The sequence below is a fragment of the Melanotaenia boesemani genome, chromosome 15 (assembly GCF_017639745.1).
Source record: "Melanotaenia boesemani isolate fMelBoe1 chromosome 15, fMelBoe1.pri, whole genome shotgun sequence".
Classification (NCBI taxonomy): domain Eukaryota; kingdom Metazoa; phylum Chordata; class Actinopteri; order Atheriniformes; family Melanotaeniidae; genus Melanotaenia; species Melanotaenia boesemani.
The window spans coordinates 24,377,136-24,395,606 of NC_055696.1; the positions used below are offsets into that span (position 1 = coordinate 24,377,136).

Consider the following 18,471-nt stretch of genomic DNA (forward strand, 5'->3'; position numbering starts at 1 on the left):
TGCAAGCCACACTGATAGCTGAAGCTACTAGCCAGAAACTGGCTATTCTATCTAAACATGAACAACACATCCAGATATTTCAAAAATCTTAAGCTTGAAAGTGTTATCCAAAAGGTTTGTTTACCAAAGGATCAGACACAATCTGCAGCTGCTGACATACCCATGTACAGTAGATGTGAACATGGCCAAGGACCCAACACACTGACAACTAAAGCCTACCTTCTTTGTTCCTTAGTGATACCATTAATTGTTACTGTAAACTATGGTAGCCCTGAAGTGTCACAGCAATACAAAAATCAAAACACTCCACAATTAACCACAGCACAAACAAAATCTGCAACTAAAGTTGTTCTGCTTTTTTCCCCGTATTTTTCTTGTAATTTAAACCACATGAAGTAGGCAACAGCGAAAATTACGCCACAAGAAATGAGGGGCAACAGAAGTTACTACCCCTAACAGGCAACAACTTTATTTACACATTTATAATAGTGCATACCAAAATTAATAAACATCATATACCTTTAGTGTTTTACTCACTTCTCAAGCTTTTTACAAAAATATCTCACTTTTCATCCATTACGTGTGGTGTAAAATAAATAACTACTGCAATGGACTGGCGAACTGTCCAGGTATACCTGTCTCTCACCTGCTAATTGCTGGGATAGACTCCAGCTTCCCTGAGACCTGAATTGTACAAAGCAGTGCAGGAAATGGATGGATGAATAAATAAATACATAAAGAAGCAGAACTTCTGTCGCATTTTTACGTTGCGTTGTGGCTAACTTCATGTTGTCATTGTTGTATACGTATTACAGTTTTTGTATTGCTGTGACATTTCAGGGCCACCATAGTGAAAATTTTAGAAACTATTTACCCTTTTGACCTTTTATGCCCCATCTGAACTCCATTTAGGTGCCACTAGCACCAGAGGCTAATGATGCTTTAAACTGATAGAAAAATGCTAAAAACGCTGATACGTCTTTGACTCTTTCCCCATAACTGGTAGATTTTTGATCTGATGTAGTCATTTAAACTAACTTTTAAAAGGAAATAAATATGGCACATGTTGTGTCACATGATGGTGTTATAGTTTATTAAAATGGTATTTATGGCTAATAGAGCGTTTTATAAGTCTTTCAACATAGAGAGCAAGTCCATGGTCATACATCTTTGAATGCCCCAAGGTTTTGCCTAATTTCTTTCCAATAAGACACATTGTATGCTTCATGCTGTGTTTGGCCCCTACTGGAAGAACTGAAAGGTATTGTGTAGCAGCAGTCAATGAGTAAAAGAGGAAAACCAGAAAAAGAAAAACACTCTTTAAGCAAACATGACCAGTGAAGCAAATGGAGATATTCTCTTACCAAACACGTTCAGGCTGACTTCCTCAGTTTTCTCTCCTGCCTTGTTCTTGGCAATGCAAGTGTAATCTCCTTCATCCACCTTCTTGACATCCTTTATTACCAATTCAGAACCATCCTCATTCAGGCTGTACTTATCACCCGTTTCAAGGACGACATTGTTGCTGTAGCAGGAGGAAAAAGAAGAAAAACACACAGGTTCACATCAAGCCTTTGCTTAAACAATTTGAGTGGCCAAACATGAAAGTTTCTTCACTCATTTTTATTGCTGTACAAGAATGAAAGAAACACCGATATGCAGCAATGCAGTGCTTCTTTTTCTTAATTTCATTCAGAGAACCAGACCTTCACTAAAGGTTAGAAACCCTTTATGTAGAAAATGTTGTATGAGCAGTAACATTCATAGAGCATTTTCCTGGCTGAGAAGGGCGGCCCTGTCAGCAGGCCTAGGAAACCAGAACAAATGCAGCTTTATGACAATTGCTCTGTTTTTGTTTTTCTCTGCTTAACCCATGTGTTCTCTCAGAACCTCACCGCCTGTCCTAAACCTCTTCTGGCATTGTCTTGAGCTGCAGGTCCAGTATCACACACCAGCTTTGCTGCCTTAAAGAGATGTGAGCTAAATCTAAGATCAATGGTATTATTTACTTCACATCTCCACATTTTTGCAAAATCCTCTAAAGTTTACTCTTCACAGCTGGAGTGTAGCTGAACTGTATGACTGTTCAATAATGCACCATAACTATGAAAACTAATTGAAGAAACACCTGTGTGGGAAGAAATTATTTTTGTGGGTGTTTGTTCACCTTGTTAAAAAGTCAGAGGTAATGCAGCTCCTGGAGTTCAGAATGACCGAAGTTACTTGAGGTATACTATAAAAGTATGTGGGATGTCTTTATATCCATAACCAGGTGTCACCAGCGGCCATTTTATGCAATCAGTGATAGAAATTTGCACTAGGAGTAGTAGATACACAGCAAGTCGGCAATATACTGGGGGGCCTGACCATGTAACACCCGGAAAGTCAAAACTAAAATTTTAAAGTCAATACAAAATTTGACTGGAAGCCAATGAAGTCTTTATAGAAATAGAGGTGATGTGGGCTGTTCTGGGCATACCTGTCAGTAGTCTGGGGGCAGAGTTCTGCACTAACTGAAGTCTGTTAGGGTCGCCTCATTGAAACACGTGAAAACAGAATTACAATAATCAATACGAGATGAGATAAAAGCATCAATGATCATTTCAAGATCTGATTCTGACAACATTCTCCTAACTTTAGAGAGAGTTATTTTTGGTCAGCGGTTGAGAATGACCCTCCAAAGACAGCTTGATCAAACACAACTCCGAGGTTTCTGATGCTGGTTTTAACAGACAAGCCCAGAGCACCAAGATGGTTTTTGATCAGGGGGATCTTTTTATCGGGAGCAGTGATCAGAGTGTCTGTTGCTTGAATTTATCTGAAGGTAATTTGAAGACAGCCAGGGTAGCATAATGGCTTCTTATTTTGAGCTTCCTTGTGTTTATTGAAGGGTTTGACTCATACTTGATACAATGCAGTTCATTAATAAAAATCAGACCAACTGCTACCTAAATACTGAGACTTACATACAATTTAACTTTCACTTTTCATTAAATACTGATTCAAAAATCTTAATAAAAGCTACCTGAGATATTTTGTGGTGGTGTTCCTTTCTTTTCTTCCCCTCTCAACCTGCCACTGTATTGATTCTTGGCAGGAGCCTTATACAAGAACACGTCATCTCTACTATTCTAAGATCCAACATGAAAAAAGAACCTTAATAAATGATGCATCTTTGCTCAGTGTCTGCTCAGATCTCTGCAGGTTTTTTTGGTGTTCGCATTGAGCACAGTTCATTGTGCAGAAGCTGGATAAATAGGAGAGAGATAGCTCAAAGAGTACCTAAAGAAACTGCTCAAGGCAGTTTATTTGTATAGCACATTTCATGTACAGGACAATTCAAAGTGTTTTACATAAAACAAAAGCATTACAGATATTAAGAAATACTGCAAAGCTTTATGGTGCATGTCTGAATTGGCTGTATCATTAATTCTGTTACGGACGGGGACTTTTTGACAGTGCCCTTAATAAAACTGAACTCTTTGCTGTAGGACTAAAAAAATAAATAAATAAAATAAAACTTAAATATGTCTCACTGTGACCTGCATTTAGACCATCCAACTCCACACACATCCAGTTCAGTCGGCCATGATGTGATTGAAAGAGAAATTAAATTCCTGGGAGTAATAATGGATGAAAAATTGAGCAGGAAGAACTAAATAAAATATACTAATCTAAAAATATCTAAATCCAGTTCTTCATAAAAATCAAAGTTGTTTTAAAACAATCATCAATGTGCACTTTACACTGTTCCTTCAGACTACCAAGCATGACTTTTTGTGTTTAAGAATGGGGGAACACATATAAGACAACAGCCAATTGAAGCTTCTTCCATTACATTACAAAAATGACTAAATCCACTCCTACACAACCAACAAACTTACTGTTCATCAAACTGAATATACTGAAATATGAAGACCAGCTCAATTTTAAAATAGTTTAAATTACGTACAGAGTTGAAAAAAAATGATCAATTCAAAACAGTATCCAATTTGTTTTCCAATAAAGGGAGAGCGAATTTAGTTTAAGAGGAAAATAGTGGCGGTTAACGCCACAGCCTGACAGCAAGGTCGCTGGTTCGAGCAGTGGTTGGGGGGAGGCTCGAACAGTGGTCTTTCTGTGTGAAGTTTGCATGTTCTCCCCGTTACGTTTTTATTCTGCAAGTCAGATGAGGAACTACAGGCAGTCAGTAGGTGGCAGCATTGCAGCTTTTTTAAACACTCGTTTTCAAATTAGTGCATAACACTCCCACTTAATTTTACAGGGGCATAAAGGCACTTCAAATTAAATTATATTACCAAGAGTCGTGCTCCGCTTTACAAATAGTGTCAATAAAACAAATCTTTTCACTTCAAAACTTGCATGATTTTCTTCTTAGCCTTTATTCTCTCATGTTAAACACACACACACACACACAAAACAGTGCCTTGTTTATAACTAGTTACATCGGAAAAGCCCAACTTCTCTCCTACAATACTCAAACGTCTGTCTTGTAAGTGACTTGGTCAGCATATCTGCCTTCATGTCACTTGTTGGGCAATATTGCAGTTTTATTTGCCCATTCTGCATACATTCACCAATGTAGTGATAATGAATGTCTATGTGCTTAGTTCGAATGATCCACTGGATTATTTGCGATTGCAATGTGGCTCCTTGGTTGTCCTCCAGGATCCCTGTAGGCATAGCATCCATTCCCAGATCATTCAGTAGTCGTCTCAGCTAGGTATCCTCTTGAGCTGCATGACTAAGTGCAACATATTCAGCTTCAGCAGTTGAAAGTGCAGCTGTAGCCTGTTTCCTGCTGAGCCAGCTCACTGCTCCTCCACTTAGTAAGAAAATATTGCCAGTTGTTAAGAGGCGGTCATCCTGATCTCCGGCCCAATCAGCATCTGAAAAACCGACCACAGTTCCAGATTCTGACCGTTTATACTTCAGAGCAAGATTTACTGTACCCTTCACGTACTGAAGAATTCTCTTCACAGCAGTCAGATGTGCAGTGTTTGGATTTGCATTGAACTTTGACACAGTCCTCACTGTTTGTGCTATGTCCAGTCGTGTGGTCACTGCAGCATACAGCAAACTTTCTACCATGGGTTGATGGTACTTGGGTTAACAGGCTTACTGACACCATCATTCTTTTCTAACTTGATGTTAGAATCAAAAGGGGTTGCAACAGGATTTACATTATCCATTCCATATTTCCAGAGGATTCATTCAGTGTACTGCTTCTGGTGAAGAAAGACACAGTTCTTTGCTTTGTCTTGGACAGCAAAGATGTCCAGGATATAGGATAGCTCATCCATGCTTGTCTTTCAACTTGTAGCACTCCCTGGGAGCCAGTTTCAACTTGTTCATGCTTTCCGCTGTGTTATCAAGATCAGATCGTCCACATAAACAGCGAGTACCTCCAGCTCCTGTGATGATATCACAGACACACAGGGGTCTGATGTGCTCTGTTTAAATCCAAGGTCTTTCATGAACTCTGTTTTGCTCCAACAGCGAGGATACTGCTTTAGTCCATAGATTGATTTTTTTCAGTTTGCACACCAGGTGGCCCCCCCCCCCCCCCCTTTTTTTTAAATTCTTTTATTTTGAAGACATTGTCATTTTCAACTCTATATAAATGCAAGTGTGATAAAAAAAAAAAAAAAAAAATAGCATCAGAAAAAATTACATTTTAGATGCAGCTCACTTGCCAGTTATGCTATTTTTAGAACAGGTCTGCGGGAGACTCATGTGGTCCTTGCGGGCGACTTGATGCCCACGGGCACCGTGTTGGTGACTCCTGGTGTAGATTATTCTTCATGGCAAAGGACAGTACTGTACGAACTGAGCTAAATCGCACCACGAGTGAAAAGGTTTTATCATAGTCAGCACCATACAACTGTGAATAGCCCTCAGCGACAAGTCTACACTTGTATCTCTCCTCCTGTCCATCACTTTGATGCTTGACTTTCAACACCCATCTTGACCCTATGAACGTTCTGTCTTTAGGTAAGTCAACGAAATCCCATGTCTCATTTTCCAGAAGTGACTGGTATTACAAGTCAGCTGGTTTTGTGACACAGCACATTTTGGCACAATGATCAACAGTCACCACATCAGAATATTCATCATATCCATACCTCTTTGGTTCCGTTCTGATTCTGCCTCCCTTTTTAGCTGTGTTGTTGACAGTGACATTATCAGTTGGTGTTTCTTTATCAGCTGTGTTCATGGTTACCTTGTTCTCTGAACAGGACACCTCCTCTTCCTGCTTTCAGTCAAAGTCTGATTCTTTAAAGATGACATCCCGGCAAATGAGATTTTTTTTTCTTCATTAAACAGACATTAGCCTTTTGCATTGTTTGCATATCCCACAAACCGAAGCTTCACAGCCTTCTTGTCAAGTTTTCTCCTTTCTATGCCTGGAACATGCGCATAAGCAACACAACCAAACACTCTGATGTGGCTCATGTCTTTTTTACCACACCATCTCTGGTAGGGTGGCTCTTTCTTCAGGACAGATGTGGGCAGCCTGTTCTGTATGTAAGCTGCAGTGGCTATAGCCTCTGCTCAGTACATCTTTGGTAACTTTGCATGCAACAACATGCTTCTAGCACCTTCAACTAATGTCCTATTTTTTCTTTCAGCAACACCATTTTGCTAAGGTGAGGTACAGACATCTCATGGCGAATATCTTCAGTCTTCTAATATTCTTGAAATTCCTTTGATGTGTACTCACCAACATTGTCTGTTCTCAGTCTTATCACTGCTCTACCACACTCACTGGAGAATGTTTTCTCAAACTCCTTGAATCTGTTTAGGATCTCACTTTTGTTTAATAAAATAAAGCAGCATCAAGAGTTGTCATCAGTAGAGTTACAAAATACTTTGCGCCCCCTATAGATTCGGTCTGCATGGGTCCACAGACATCACTATGGATGAGGTGCGACTTGTATTTGGAACAGATTTTTACCACTGACTTGTATGGCTTTCTAAACAGCTTTCCCTCTACACAGCCTTCCCAAAAAGGAAGTTCTTTTTCTGCAGAGCAGTCCACTCCATTCACCAGATTTTTCAGTTCCTTCAGCTTGTTGGTGTGACCCAGGAGTTGGTGCCAAATTCTAGCATCTAGTCCATCAGATCTTTGTATACCCATTCCTTGCAAAGTTCCATCTTGACCACGCATGTAGCAACGAGACTTCTTGAACTGCACCATATTTCCTTTCTTTGTAGCTGCTCCCACTGAGAAAAGACTTCCAGAAAGCGTTGGAACCTATAGCACATCATACTTTTTGACATCAGGATCTATGAGCCAAACAACCTGCTGTGGCCTTTCGGTTGAGTTAGCCTCTTCAGTAATGAAAGCACTCTCAGAAGAGTCTTTTGCTACCTCACACATCATACCTTTAGCCTTGTGGTACTCATTTCTCCTTTTCCAACTTGGACAGTCATACTTTGTGTCCTTTCCCAAACTTGTACCATCTCCAAGAGCTGTTTTTCTGTTTTCCTCCCACTGCCTTAGAATTGGCCTGCAATTCTCCATTACTTGCGTTGATATGGCTAATGCACTACCTGATGCAGCACTTCTGGAGTTATCATTAGCTTTTGCTCTAATTAATGCTTGCTGAACAAATGACAGTGTCCCATCTTTGTTGCAAGGGCAGTGACGATTGTAGCATAGCTTGGTGGCAAACTACCCAGGAGTGTTACAATCTGATCTTCCTCATCTAAAATATTTTTTCTTCAAGAACAGTTTGTTTGCCAAGATATCTTTCAAAATGTCCTTTTAGTGTGTTCCACACTTCTTTTGGAGTCAGGCAGCTTGTTATCACGTACAACTGGGGTGTACTTATGTTTAGCACTAGAACAGAGAAAGCCTATTCTTTCCATTTCTCGAATTCCCCTTGAACATGAGCATTAGCATCTGCAGCTAGGACATCCGTCTCCATTACCATGCTCCACAATCCTTTAGCTTTCAGCAAATGTTCCATCTGAAATTTCCACGTTGCCCAGTTTTCTGATCCGCTCAGCATGTCAATAAACAGCTTGTCTTCCATTGTGAATCCTACAATACCTTTTGTGTACAAAACTTTTTAGCGATTTTGTGGGCCCATAACCTGTTGTTACATTTTTATTCTGATTGTCAGAAAAAGGAACTACAGGCAGACAGTAGATGGCAGCATTGCACCTTTTTTCAACACTCATTGTCAAATTAGTGCGTTTCCAACACTCCCAGTGTATACATGGGTTCTCTCCGGCTTCCTCCCATCGTCCCAAGACATGATGTTAGGTTAATTGGTCACTCTAAATTCTCCCTAGGAGTGAGTGTGAGTGGTTGTTCGTCTCTCTGTGTTGGCCCTGCAATGGACTTGAGACCTGTCCAGGTGTACCTGCGTCTCATCTGCTAATTACTGGAATAGACTCCAGCTTCCTCATGTCCCTTAATTGGACCAAAAGGTACAGAAAATGGATGGATGGATGGATGGATGGATGGATGGATGGATGGATGGATATCCCTTCTGGTCCCTTCTTGTACACAAGAGGGAATCAGCTATGGAATAGTTGCATTGAGGACATGAAAACATATCAAACAATAGGTAATTTTGATCAATAATAAAAACATAATTAAAAGAAATGAAACCATCAATGAGGTTTCTATAAAATGTTGTCTATTGTGTATTATGATTAATTATGATTAGGTATTATTTTTATAAGCTGTGTCCCAAGTCAGCCATCTTTTATCCAGGAAGCAACTCCTTCAACCATGCAACTCATCCAAGAGATTAATGAAGATTTTTAAGCTCCCTGTCATGAGACTTTGTGTAGTGTAAAAAGTTCATGTTTCCCATCTTTATTTAACTAAAACATATATTTTAGTAAGCTAAATACTGAGATTTTGTCTTTTTAATTGTAGAAAAAATTGCTTCTGTTTTAGCTTAATCTGTCATACAAGACTATACAAACTGTGACACTCCAACCTTGCTTACTCTGGAAATTTTACTGAACAGATAAACATTGTTAGCTCTTAGCTTAGCAGCTGCCTCCAGTCTGCAAATGAATTTCCAGGATCATCCCCTTGTAGTCCACCTCACAACAGCCAGCGGAGCAGCAGTAAACTCACTTGCACTTTTCCGCATTCTCTTTTACTTTTACTGGAGAGACCGCACCTTTGACTTTGGCTGGTCCAAATCCACCTTCCTGCATGTCTAAAGGTGTATTTATACTCGCGCGGTGTCTGCGTGCAGTTGGCTATAGTGTAGCTGACACTGGTGAGTTTGCTCTCACACCTGAGCATAGAGGGTACGCGTTGTTTTGGTGTTGTGCTGCGGTTTCTCCTCCTAATCTGAAGATGGCAACAGGGGTGGTATCAGCTGGTAAACTCACCAGGTCGGAGTTCTTTTGGTGGTTCATTTAAGTTCGGTAGGTATTTTCTGTTTTAAAACAACAACAATGGCATCCAGTATGGTTCAGTGTCTTTATTAGCTTGTGGAAGAAAACGGAGAAATAATTCAATCAGCCTGTCATCAACTTGATCCACTGGTTATTGTTTTTAAAAACGGTGGTTACCACACAAATTCAGCGAGAAGATCCAGATATCCGGCAACACAAGATCCCAAACCGACTAATTACAAGGGAGTACCTCCGCGTAACCATCTGCATAGCAGGGGTGCAGGTCAGGCCTGGAAGAAGTGCACTACGGCAGTGACGCAGATGCTGCGCAAGTATAAATCCGCCTTAAGTCAGGAGCTACTCATAGAACTTGACAGAGAAAGATTGTAAATACTTTGAATGAAGACAAAGAGCAGTCATCACTAGGGGTTTGTGAGCATTAGCAGTTGCTAAGAAATGATGTTTTAGGAAAAGTAGTGTTCCGAAAAAATTAATGCCATTTAATATGTCTTTTTCTTGAAATACACTCTGCACAAAATACTCCAACTCTAATTCCTGCCTGAAAATCATCAGACATGTGGACGATTAAGATGTTAACTACCACAGGGTGTCTGCTGTCATCCTTGGAGCTGCTGGAATGAAAAAGTCAAATGTGAAGGATGAAAATGGCCCGCTCGGTGAGGAACAGTTTTACACTGCACACCTAAGGTTAATGATCACTATAAAGATGCATTACGACCTCTAAATATAAAACTCACTACATTTCAACATGGGTACATATTTTGTGGATATCACTATTTGCCACCTCCAGGAAGAAAATTTGACTTGTTAAAATCTTTTTCTCATCATGAACTTTGTCTCTTTTGGAGAAGTGATATAATTTACTCAGCACCATGCATTTGGCTTCATTTCATACTGTTTCCCACAAGAGATTGGGGAATAAGATGTCCTATCTGTTAAAGACGTACTGTGCCCAGGTAACGGTGGGTTCAGGGAAGCCATCTGCATCACAAGCCAACAAAGCCGTGCTACTGATGTCTGCTGTAGCATTGACCTCAGACTGCCGGGCCCGGATGGTGGGAAGCACTGAAACAGAAAAATCAGACATCATGAAACTGCAAAAACAAATACGGTCGGGTCATTACGGGGCTGCAGATACAAGTTGTGAAGATCAACTTTTTTCTAGTTGGATAAGGCAATCATGCAAATAGATAAACAGTAGCTTTCTTTAGACATTTTGTTTGTGACCATGATGAATATTAGCCAAATTTGACTTCTGTTTTTTTTCTTGTTTTCGAGGAAATAGCTCCAGCAACTACTCAAGCATTGTGTTAAATGCTGCATTATGTTCCCCAGTTAGGCACAAACTATCCACCCACAGACTGCAGCAGAGGGAGAAAGCTGAACTGAAGATAAAGTTAAACTGTTTTTATTAATCTGAAGAGCAACAACAATTTTTAACATATAAACAAGGGTAACAGTGATAGAAGAGAGAGATGCTTAAGCCTGTGTTGGACTTTCTTTGTATAACACATTTCATACTAAAGTGCTTTACAAAATCAGCATCCACCCATAAAACTAATAAAAACTTACAAATTGTCCCAGCACGAAGTCTAATCGTTGCACTAGCTAGTAAAAAAGTAAAGAATCATAGAAAATCCAGCTCTCTCGTGGCCCAATCCAAGTGCATTGTGGTGTATTTCTACACTGAGCTACCACATTTTAGATGATTTTGGTCTCTTCATACATTCTATAGTGTACAGATGTGTTGGACAAGAGCAAAGTGTAACAAACCACATTTGAAGGTTTAAAAGCTAAATTAGACATGTCCGACAGTCATTGTTATTGCAGCTTCTGTGAAGAAGAAAAACATCCCTTCAATGGACAGAAGGCTGGGCAGATAGTACAGAGCTTACCATTGACGATGACCTTCATCATTCTGAAGTCAATTTCTCCCCTGGCCATGACACGAGCCTCACAGTCGTAGTTGCCCTCATCTATCTTCTTGATGCCACGGATCTGAAGGTGGCCATTAGACATGATTCTGTATCGCACTGAAACACAACAAGCAAATGGAGAACAGAGCATTTAACACATCTAAATTCACAAAGACAAGACGTTAAATCTTTTACAGAATATGGAATGATATATTACGGAAACTACTTTTCATGGCCTTTCTGGGTTGTTTTAGCTTAAAATTTAAGGTATTTTATTTTAGTAGAAGCCACATGTTGGTTGATTACAGAAATCCAGGTGATTAGTTTAATTTTATCTCAGTAATAAAAGATCTAATATCTAGTAAAACAAATTATTCATGTTTTTTTATTTCATAGTAAAAATCTTCATTGAAATTCTCATTCTCATATATATATAAATGCAAATCACATTAAGTAATCAAGGAGGCTTTATTCTCTGGGTGCTGACTGGGCTTCTGACTTTTCGGTCCCCCAAATGCAGACGCTTCATGAAGCGCTGCGGGGCGGCTCTGCCGAGCCTCCCGCCTGGAACCCTGTCCCACCAGGAGTGTTTCAGAACAGAGCGTCTCTGCCGCGACTGGATTCTCCAGTTCACTCCATCATGGGAGGACTGCAACGTCAAGCAATGGTTTCTGCACTTATGGGCATTTAAAGAGAACAATAAACCAGTAAAACGTAATTAGGCCAGTCCGAATCGTGTTTCACATGCTTGCTCTTTATTTCTTTATAGCAGGGATGTGTGGTGTGTTTTTCCACCTCCAGGATAAACGTCTTGTCATCCATGGTGTCAAGTATCATGTTGATGTTTCAGAGTAAAATACATCCAAAGTCTAATTTTTGAAAGCAACCAGATCCACTTTGCCTGTCATCAGCCGACTTCCTGCCTGAACCATCCACTCTCCTCCATATTGATGCGGTTTTCAAGTAGCAAAAAAAGAACAGCGGGGTATTTTTGGAGAAGCATCACGGCGCTTCAGAAACTCTGCACGGCACGGCTGGAGCACTCTGATTGGCTAAAGTTGCCACGAACAGCCACGAACCTCTAGAACAGCTGCTCCATGACGCTCCTGCAATGCTTCTGCGTTCAGAGGAACAGGAGGGGGGTGAGTCTTTTCTTAATTGGTTGCATCAATTCAAGTGTAACTGATTAAAAAGACTTGGTGGTAAGGCTTGTAGGGAGTCTAGCAGCTTTACTGCTGGAGCTCCTCATGCTCCCTTATGCTCTGCTGCTGCTAGATTTTCACTTTACCTCCAATTCTTAGTCACATAAAACCTCTTTTTTTCGCTTCTGTCTGCCTCTTTATTGTGTGGCCAACAAGCTAGTGAAAAGCACATGGCAGCTGATTCCTCTTTGAAGACGGGGGCATCTCTGCAAGAGTTCAGTGCCACAAGTTGCCATGTTAGAAAGTGGAAATTTCATTTCCACTTCTCCACCTGTTTGAAAGAGGAACATGCTGTATAAACTAGAGACCATATGAGCCATAAAATCCCTTGATGTTTGTGATTATGTGCTGGGAGGGATGCTGGCTTGGAGTATTCAACATTTTCTTGCCATAAATTTTTATATTTTTACAATTTATAGGACTAACAATTCCACCCCATCTACTATTACCATAACTGCGGAAGAGGAGTACAAAATGTGACTGTGTGAGGAGTTTTCTGAGGTTCTGGAGTGAAGTTTTAATCTTTATGTCCTGCATTCCAGTCATACTCCACTGCATACTGTAATTCTTACTCCACACATACATACATGCAGTAATGGCTTTTAATTCATGTCACACTGACACATTTGAGAAGAACTTCTTTGTGGACATTTAATGGTTTTGGTTTGGTCAAGTGTTGCTCTGAGCAAAACTACATAGGCAGTTTTCAGTTTTGGTTACAATTAGTGGTTTTTCCAGAGAAAAACACATTCCTTGACCAAAGTCCAAGAATAAAGGCAAGCTTAGCACAGCGCTGTGGTGACTCCAGGCTCTCCGGCGGTCAGCAGGGGAGGGGTTACTCTGAGGTTAAAATAGACTCAGTTCAAGTGTGAAACAAAAGCCCATTCTCTTGCTTTGTGTGCACAACCACAGCATTCTGCCAATTTTGTTAAAAAAAAAGGACCAAGGTTGTTTAGGCAAAGTAACCTTTAGCTGTGTGAAGTTGCCAGATTAAATAACTCCTAGGCATTTAATATGCATGTAAATCACGACTTAGCTTCTCCTCAACTTATTGTCAGAGGAGATTAAATGCTAAAAATGTGTATTTTCCATTTTTAATAGTGGCTATCTAAGAGTCACAGCAATGAGAATAGCTTCAGAGTCAAAAGTTGAATGTTTCTTAATGTTTACAAAAATTATTCAGCCAATTCCCACAGCAGCATGTCTTCAGTTTGAAAACTCAGTTTCTCCAGAACTAAATACCTTAGTTGTGTGTCACGCTTCAAAGCTGCTAAGCGTGTTTACTGGCAAGGCTGCAATTGTTTAAAACATAGGGATCAACGCTGGAGAAAGGGATTATAACGACAGAGCGGTCTCAGAAGTTTCTATAGATCCTTTCATGTGTTTCTTTTGTCAGGTTTGTTCCGCTGATTATTACACAGTGGTGGAATCAATGGTAACTGCCACAAATCAAAGCTAATTACTGGCTTTCCTTCCATGTAAGGGAGCAAGAAACAACCTTTTCAGAATCCCTATTCATGCCTGAAAAGCAGTGAGTGTTTGATATACTGAGAAGATAGATTTTCAGTAGTGAACCACCAACAGATGCATCAGGTAGCAAACTTAACACGTTATAAAATATCTGCATTCCAGCGTTTATTGTCAACCATGTGCATCCTCTAACCCTGAATGTTTTGTAGTTTAAAAAAAAGGTTTGGCCCAGAAGGTTTCCAATTTAATTGCCTCTTTTTCTAGTAAAACTAGTGATAAATAAATTACACAGAGTGGTTTTCTTACCTCTCCTCCTTTCCAGCCCTTTTTCTAAAGTTCAGTTCTTCATACATTTTTCAATTACAGTTCTCCCTCTATTCATGGAAATCATGCTCCACTCTGCCCTCAGAGATTATTTCATCTGACAATAACTTCCTCTTCCCAGGACAAAAAAAAAAAAAAAATTACAATTTGCATGTTTAGGCATCATCTATGGGGTCTGCAACAACTTCCTGTAGAAAATGCTTGGCTTTGTTCATAGATAATGGGCAGACGAAGTAGGAGATGAGGACGAGTGTGGAAATCGATTGAAAAGCATGAACTGGCAGAGAGCATTGGCAGGAAGATGAGGTGACTGCTGAAGGGAGTCAGGAAGATTGGGTGGCATGGAGGTGAGAAAGCAGCTCAAGAAAAGGAGCACTTAGGTTTAAAGTGGCTCACCGTCTTTGGCAGGTTGGATTTTGGAGCCCTTGTGCTTCCAGATGATGTTGGGTGGTGGCGAACTGAAAACATCGCAGACTATGTCGGCATCTTCGCCCTCATTGAACTCCTGTGGGCTGGGGGCATTCTGGAAGGTGATCTTCTCTGCAGGGAAACATCATCATTTTATTCATTACAAGCTTTTAGAAACATTTCAACCCTCTGATTGACTCTTCTTAAATAAAAAAAAAAAACTCAAGTGTATGAGTGGTACCATTAAAGAAATATTTCAATTAATTTCCAACAAATATGGGCAACAGAGAACAAAGATTATATCTTTTCATCTAAAAGACATAATGATGGAGATTTAATGTAACTAAAAGAAGTGAAGATGAAAACAGTTTAAAGACATTACATGTAAATTCTAATGTAATAGATAATGCATTTTCTATTGTTTATCTGAAGTGGAGCTGCAGAGGCAACAGGTTTATGTGTGTCATACTATATATTTGGTGGTTATAAAATCACTAATCAAGCTGTTATTAACACTTATTTTAAAAACATTACACACATAAAGAATTTGGGGGGAAAAAGAAAGTTTAATAAATGAAAGTACTTAAGTTTGGTGGGGATGATAGATGTCAATGCTCATACTCAAGATTTCTATTTAAACTTAACACATTACAGGTTAATCATTGCATGCACCTTTGTGCTATAACTCTTAGTTTGGTAGCTTTATTGTAGTTACCCAGCAGTGTTTAAATGTGCTTCCTGCTGATTGGCTGATCATAAATCACAGAAAGATTTTACACAAATTTCAGTAAGAGCTAAAATATTGAGATGATGTCATGCCCGTTTTGCAAAAGCTGAATTACGCTGCTAATCTTATATCTCATGTTTAGTTATCTTTTCATTGTTTCTAACTGTAACTGTATATTTTAATAAATACAATATGTTTTCTAGGGGAATAAAAGCACATGATGCCATCCTCTATGAGCTCTACTCCAGGGTTCGTGTGATAAAAGCAGCTCAAATGAAAGTTTCTGGTCTTCACTTTGACCTCATATCAGCAATAATACACCTGTTGTAGTTTTACTCTACAGGCAACATATTGCAGACATTTAAAAATGCTGTTTACCTGTTATAATGTCGACTGATAATGGTAATGAATGATTTTCTACTCATTCTGATTGCTCGCAAGTTATAGCTGGGCCACTTTCATGCCTTCCTTAAACCTTTTAGGCAAGAGTCATCACAACTGACAAAAAACCTCTTTCTTTGTGGTGACAACGAGCATACAGCACCCCTGTTGTCAGTGGTGTAATATAAACATGCAGCCGTGGCGTTTCAACAAAGACCACATCCACCACCAAGTTTCTGTTATAGAGCAGACAAAACACCAGTTTATGCTCTTTAATTAAATGAATAACGATGAACTTGAAATCATGACGTTTAATAGGGGAGTGCATCTTCACTGGTCTCACGATTCAATCGCAATTATCTGGTCAGCAATTCGATTCAGCGATGAATCACTATGTGTTGTATCTAGGGTAGGGCAATAAGGCCTATAACTGATATCCAAATATTGCTTTTGTCTTATCCCGATGCATGATATACATCATGATGTTTTAAAATTTCTGTAAATGATGTATTCAACATCATCAGCATAAAAATACACCAGTCAGTCAATAGTAAATTAATATCTTGCATATTTGTTCCTTTAATTGTTTTGTATTCAAATATTTTCTTATTATTTAGGTTTTTTCTATTTTGCAACAGATCACAGATCAATACATTTATGAAATGAAAGACATTTTTATCAGGTTAAATAAAGGCGAAATAAAAAGTTTGAAGGAAAGTTTGTAGCTACAAGAGCCCTCGTGTAATGTCTGCTCGCATTCTGGGGATAGTTCATGATGTGATGTACTTTAAAAAAAATGCTTTATTTTCACCATTGAACTTTGGTCTGGAAAACTCAAGCTGCAAAGGCAACTTACGGAAAATCTTGACTTGAACAGTGGCCTGGGCCTCCTTGTCCCCGTTTTTGGCCACACATTTATAGATGCCGGCACTGTCCCCGCTGGCATGGTATATGGTCAGGGTTGCTGTGGTTTCATCGTTGCGGCTCACAAAAAGGTTGTCCGATGTGGACGTGGAAAGGATCTTCTCACCGCTGGGGGCATACCAGTCTATTTCTTTAGCATCCCCTACCACTAAAAAGAGATTGAGTAGCATAGCACAATAAGTTAATATCTGAGAGACAGCAGGGCAAGATGGGAAAAACAATTATTACAGTTACTCATTTGTTTCCTATTAGATTTCTAATGCAGACCACCGGACATGTTGAACTACTTCAGCAAAGACTGCGGTTGTGGTGCATGGAAAGGAAAGTAAACCTGGTTCAAAGTATGAGCTGGAAGATAGAAATGAATAAATTAAGAATTCTTGCTGTAAAGACGACTTGGAAACATCACCAACAGAAGATTTCTTTTTCAGATCAGAATAAAAATGCATAGTAAGACAAAAAGAATGGCATTAAACATGTGCATCCATTCAGTAAGATTCAAGTTTCACTGACAGAAAAACTAAAAGACTTTTCCACTTTATTAATTTTTAATCAAGGCCAACACAAGCAGAGACAAACGATATGAATCCCATCCACTCTAAAAATACACAAAGGGCTCTAAAGAGAATTTGACATTTCCCCCATTGAACAGTTTGAGATCAAGCTAAAGGCAAATTTCTCCACAGAACATAAAATGAAATCCCAGAGTAATTTATAAAAGTTCTACATAAGGTAAATGAAGCCTCAAGAGCATGTTTGCCTTCATTCCTGCAGAAAGCCTCTGCAAGCAGCAGATTAATGGATCAGATCAACAAAAATCTGGACAAAATATTATTTCTGTTTGAGCTGAATGGCATTTGCTGATGGACTATACGTAAGAGATGCTGTGGTGAATCACTCATATGCTTGCTTACAAATGTTATGAATACTTGGGTTTGACACTTTGGTCTTGGTTTTTGGAAACAAAGATATAACAAGCCACATTTTCTGACTAAGACTTGTGGTCTACAAATGTAGATATTTTACCATCAGCCTGCAATAAACTAGACATCCACCTTTACTATTTCTATCTAAACGATAAGACCTTGAACATCATTTTTATCTCTTGCAATCACTGAAGGTAATCATACCCACCAACCACTGATGCTGATCAGTAACCTGCTGTCATTTCAAGCTCAAAAGTATCTTATAAAACTTAGAAAGAGCTCATACAGTAGTCAGCTAGATCATCCAGCCCAGGAAGCTGAGACTTCCTGGGCTGCTGTAAAGCTTCCATGTTTGACGGTGCCAGTGCTGTTAACGGGGACTACACATCCGACTACAGCACTTCTGGAGAAATATGAGTGAAAGATGCTAAATACTAATATATTTAACAGAGACACAGGAGAAGTCATTATGTGTGGTGGTGCCAGCTATCTGCTGCCTCGTTTGCATTCTGACCAGCTATGACTCATCTCCTGTCTCAGAGTAGCACCAGGTTCTCCAGATACAGCTGTTCTTGGCTTCGAGAGAAGCAAACATTTTGGGAGAAAGATCAGTACAGTTGACATGGTTGAAGCATGTGTTTTGTGCTGGAAGCTAAAACCATGTGCATGGATTGATAACATTTGGTTTTCTTTCAAAGTTTGGGAAATAAAATGGATTGAATCTGAAATGGGAATATATTTAATTATCTACTTGGCATGGTTAAGTGAAAGGCTCTGGTTTATAATTCATAATGTGA

General features: G+C 39.4%; 1 protein-coding gene across 20 annotated transcripts in view; it reads right to left on the reverse strand.

The window, feature by feature from the left end:
* The window catches only part of ncam1a (neural cell adhesion molecule 1a), a 303,473-nt gene that overhangs the window by 70,850 nt on the left and 214,152 nt on the right, over window positions 1-18,471 (reverse strand). For all 20 annotated transcript variants that reach the window (XM_042008023.1, XM_042008028.1, XM_042008022.1 and 17 more), the window contains exons 3-7: window positions 16,681-16,896; window positions 14,705-14,848; window positions 11,292-11,429; window positions 10,344-10,461; window positions 1,365-1,525 (exon numbers count right to left, since the gene is read on the reverse strand). In XM_042008023.1, the coding sequence (XP_041863957.1) occupies window positions 1,365-1,525; window positions 10,344-10,461; window positions 11,292-11,429; window positions 14,705-14,848; window positions 16,681-16,896 (777 nt within the window). The remainder of the gene's footprint in view (window positions 1-1,364; window positions 1,526-10,343; window positions 10,462-11,291; window positions 11,430-14,704; window positions 14,849-16,680; window positions 16,897-18,471) is intronic.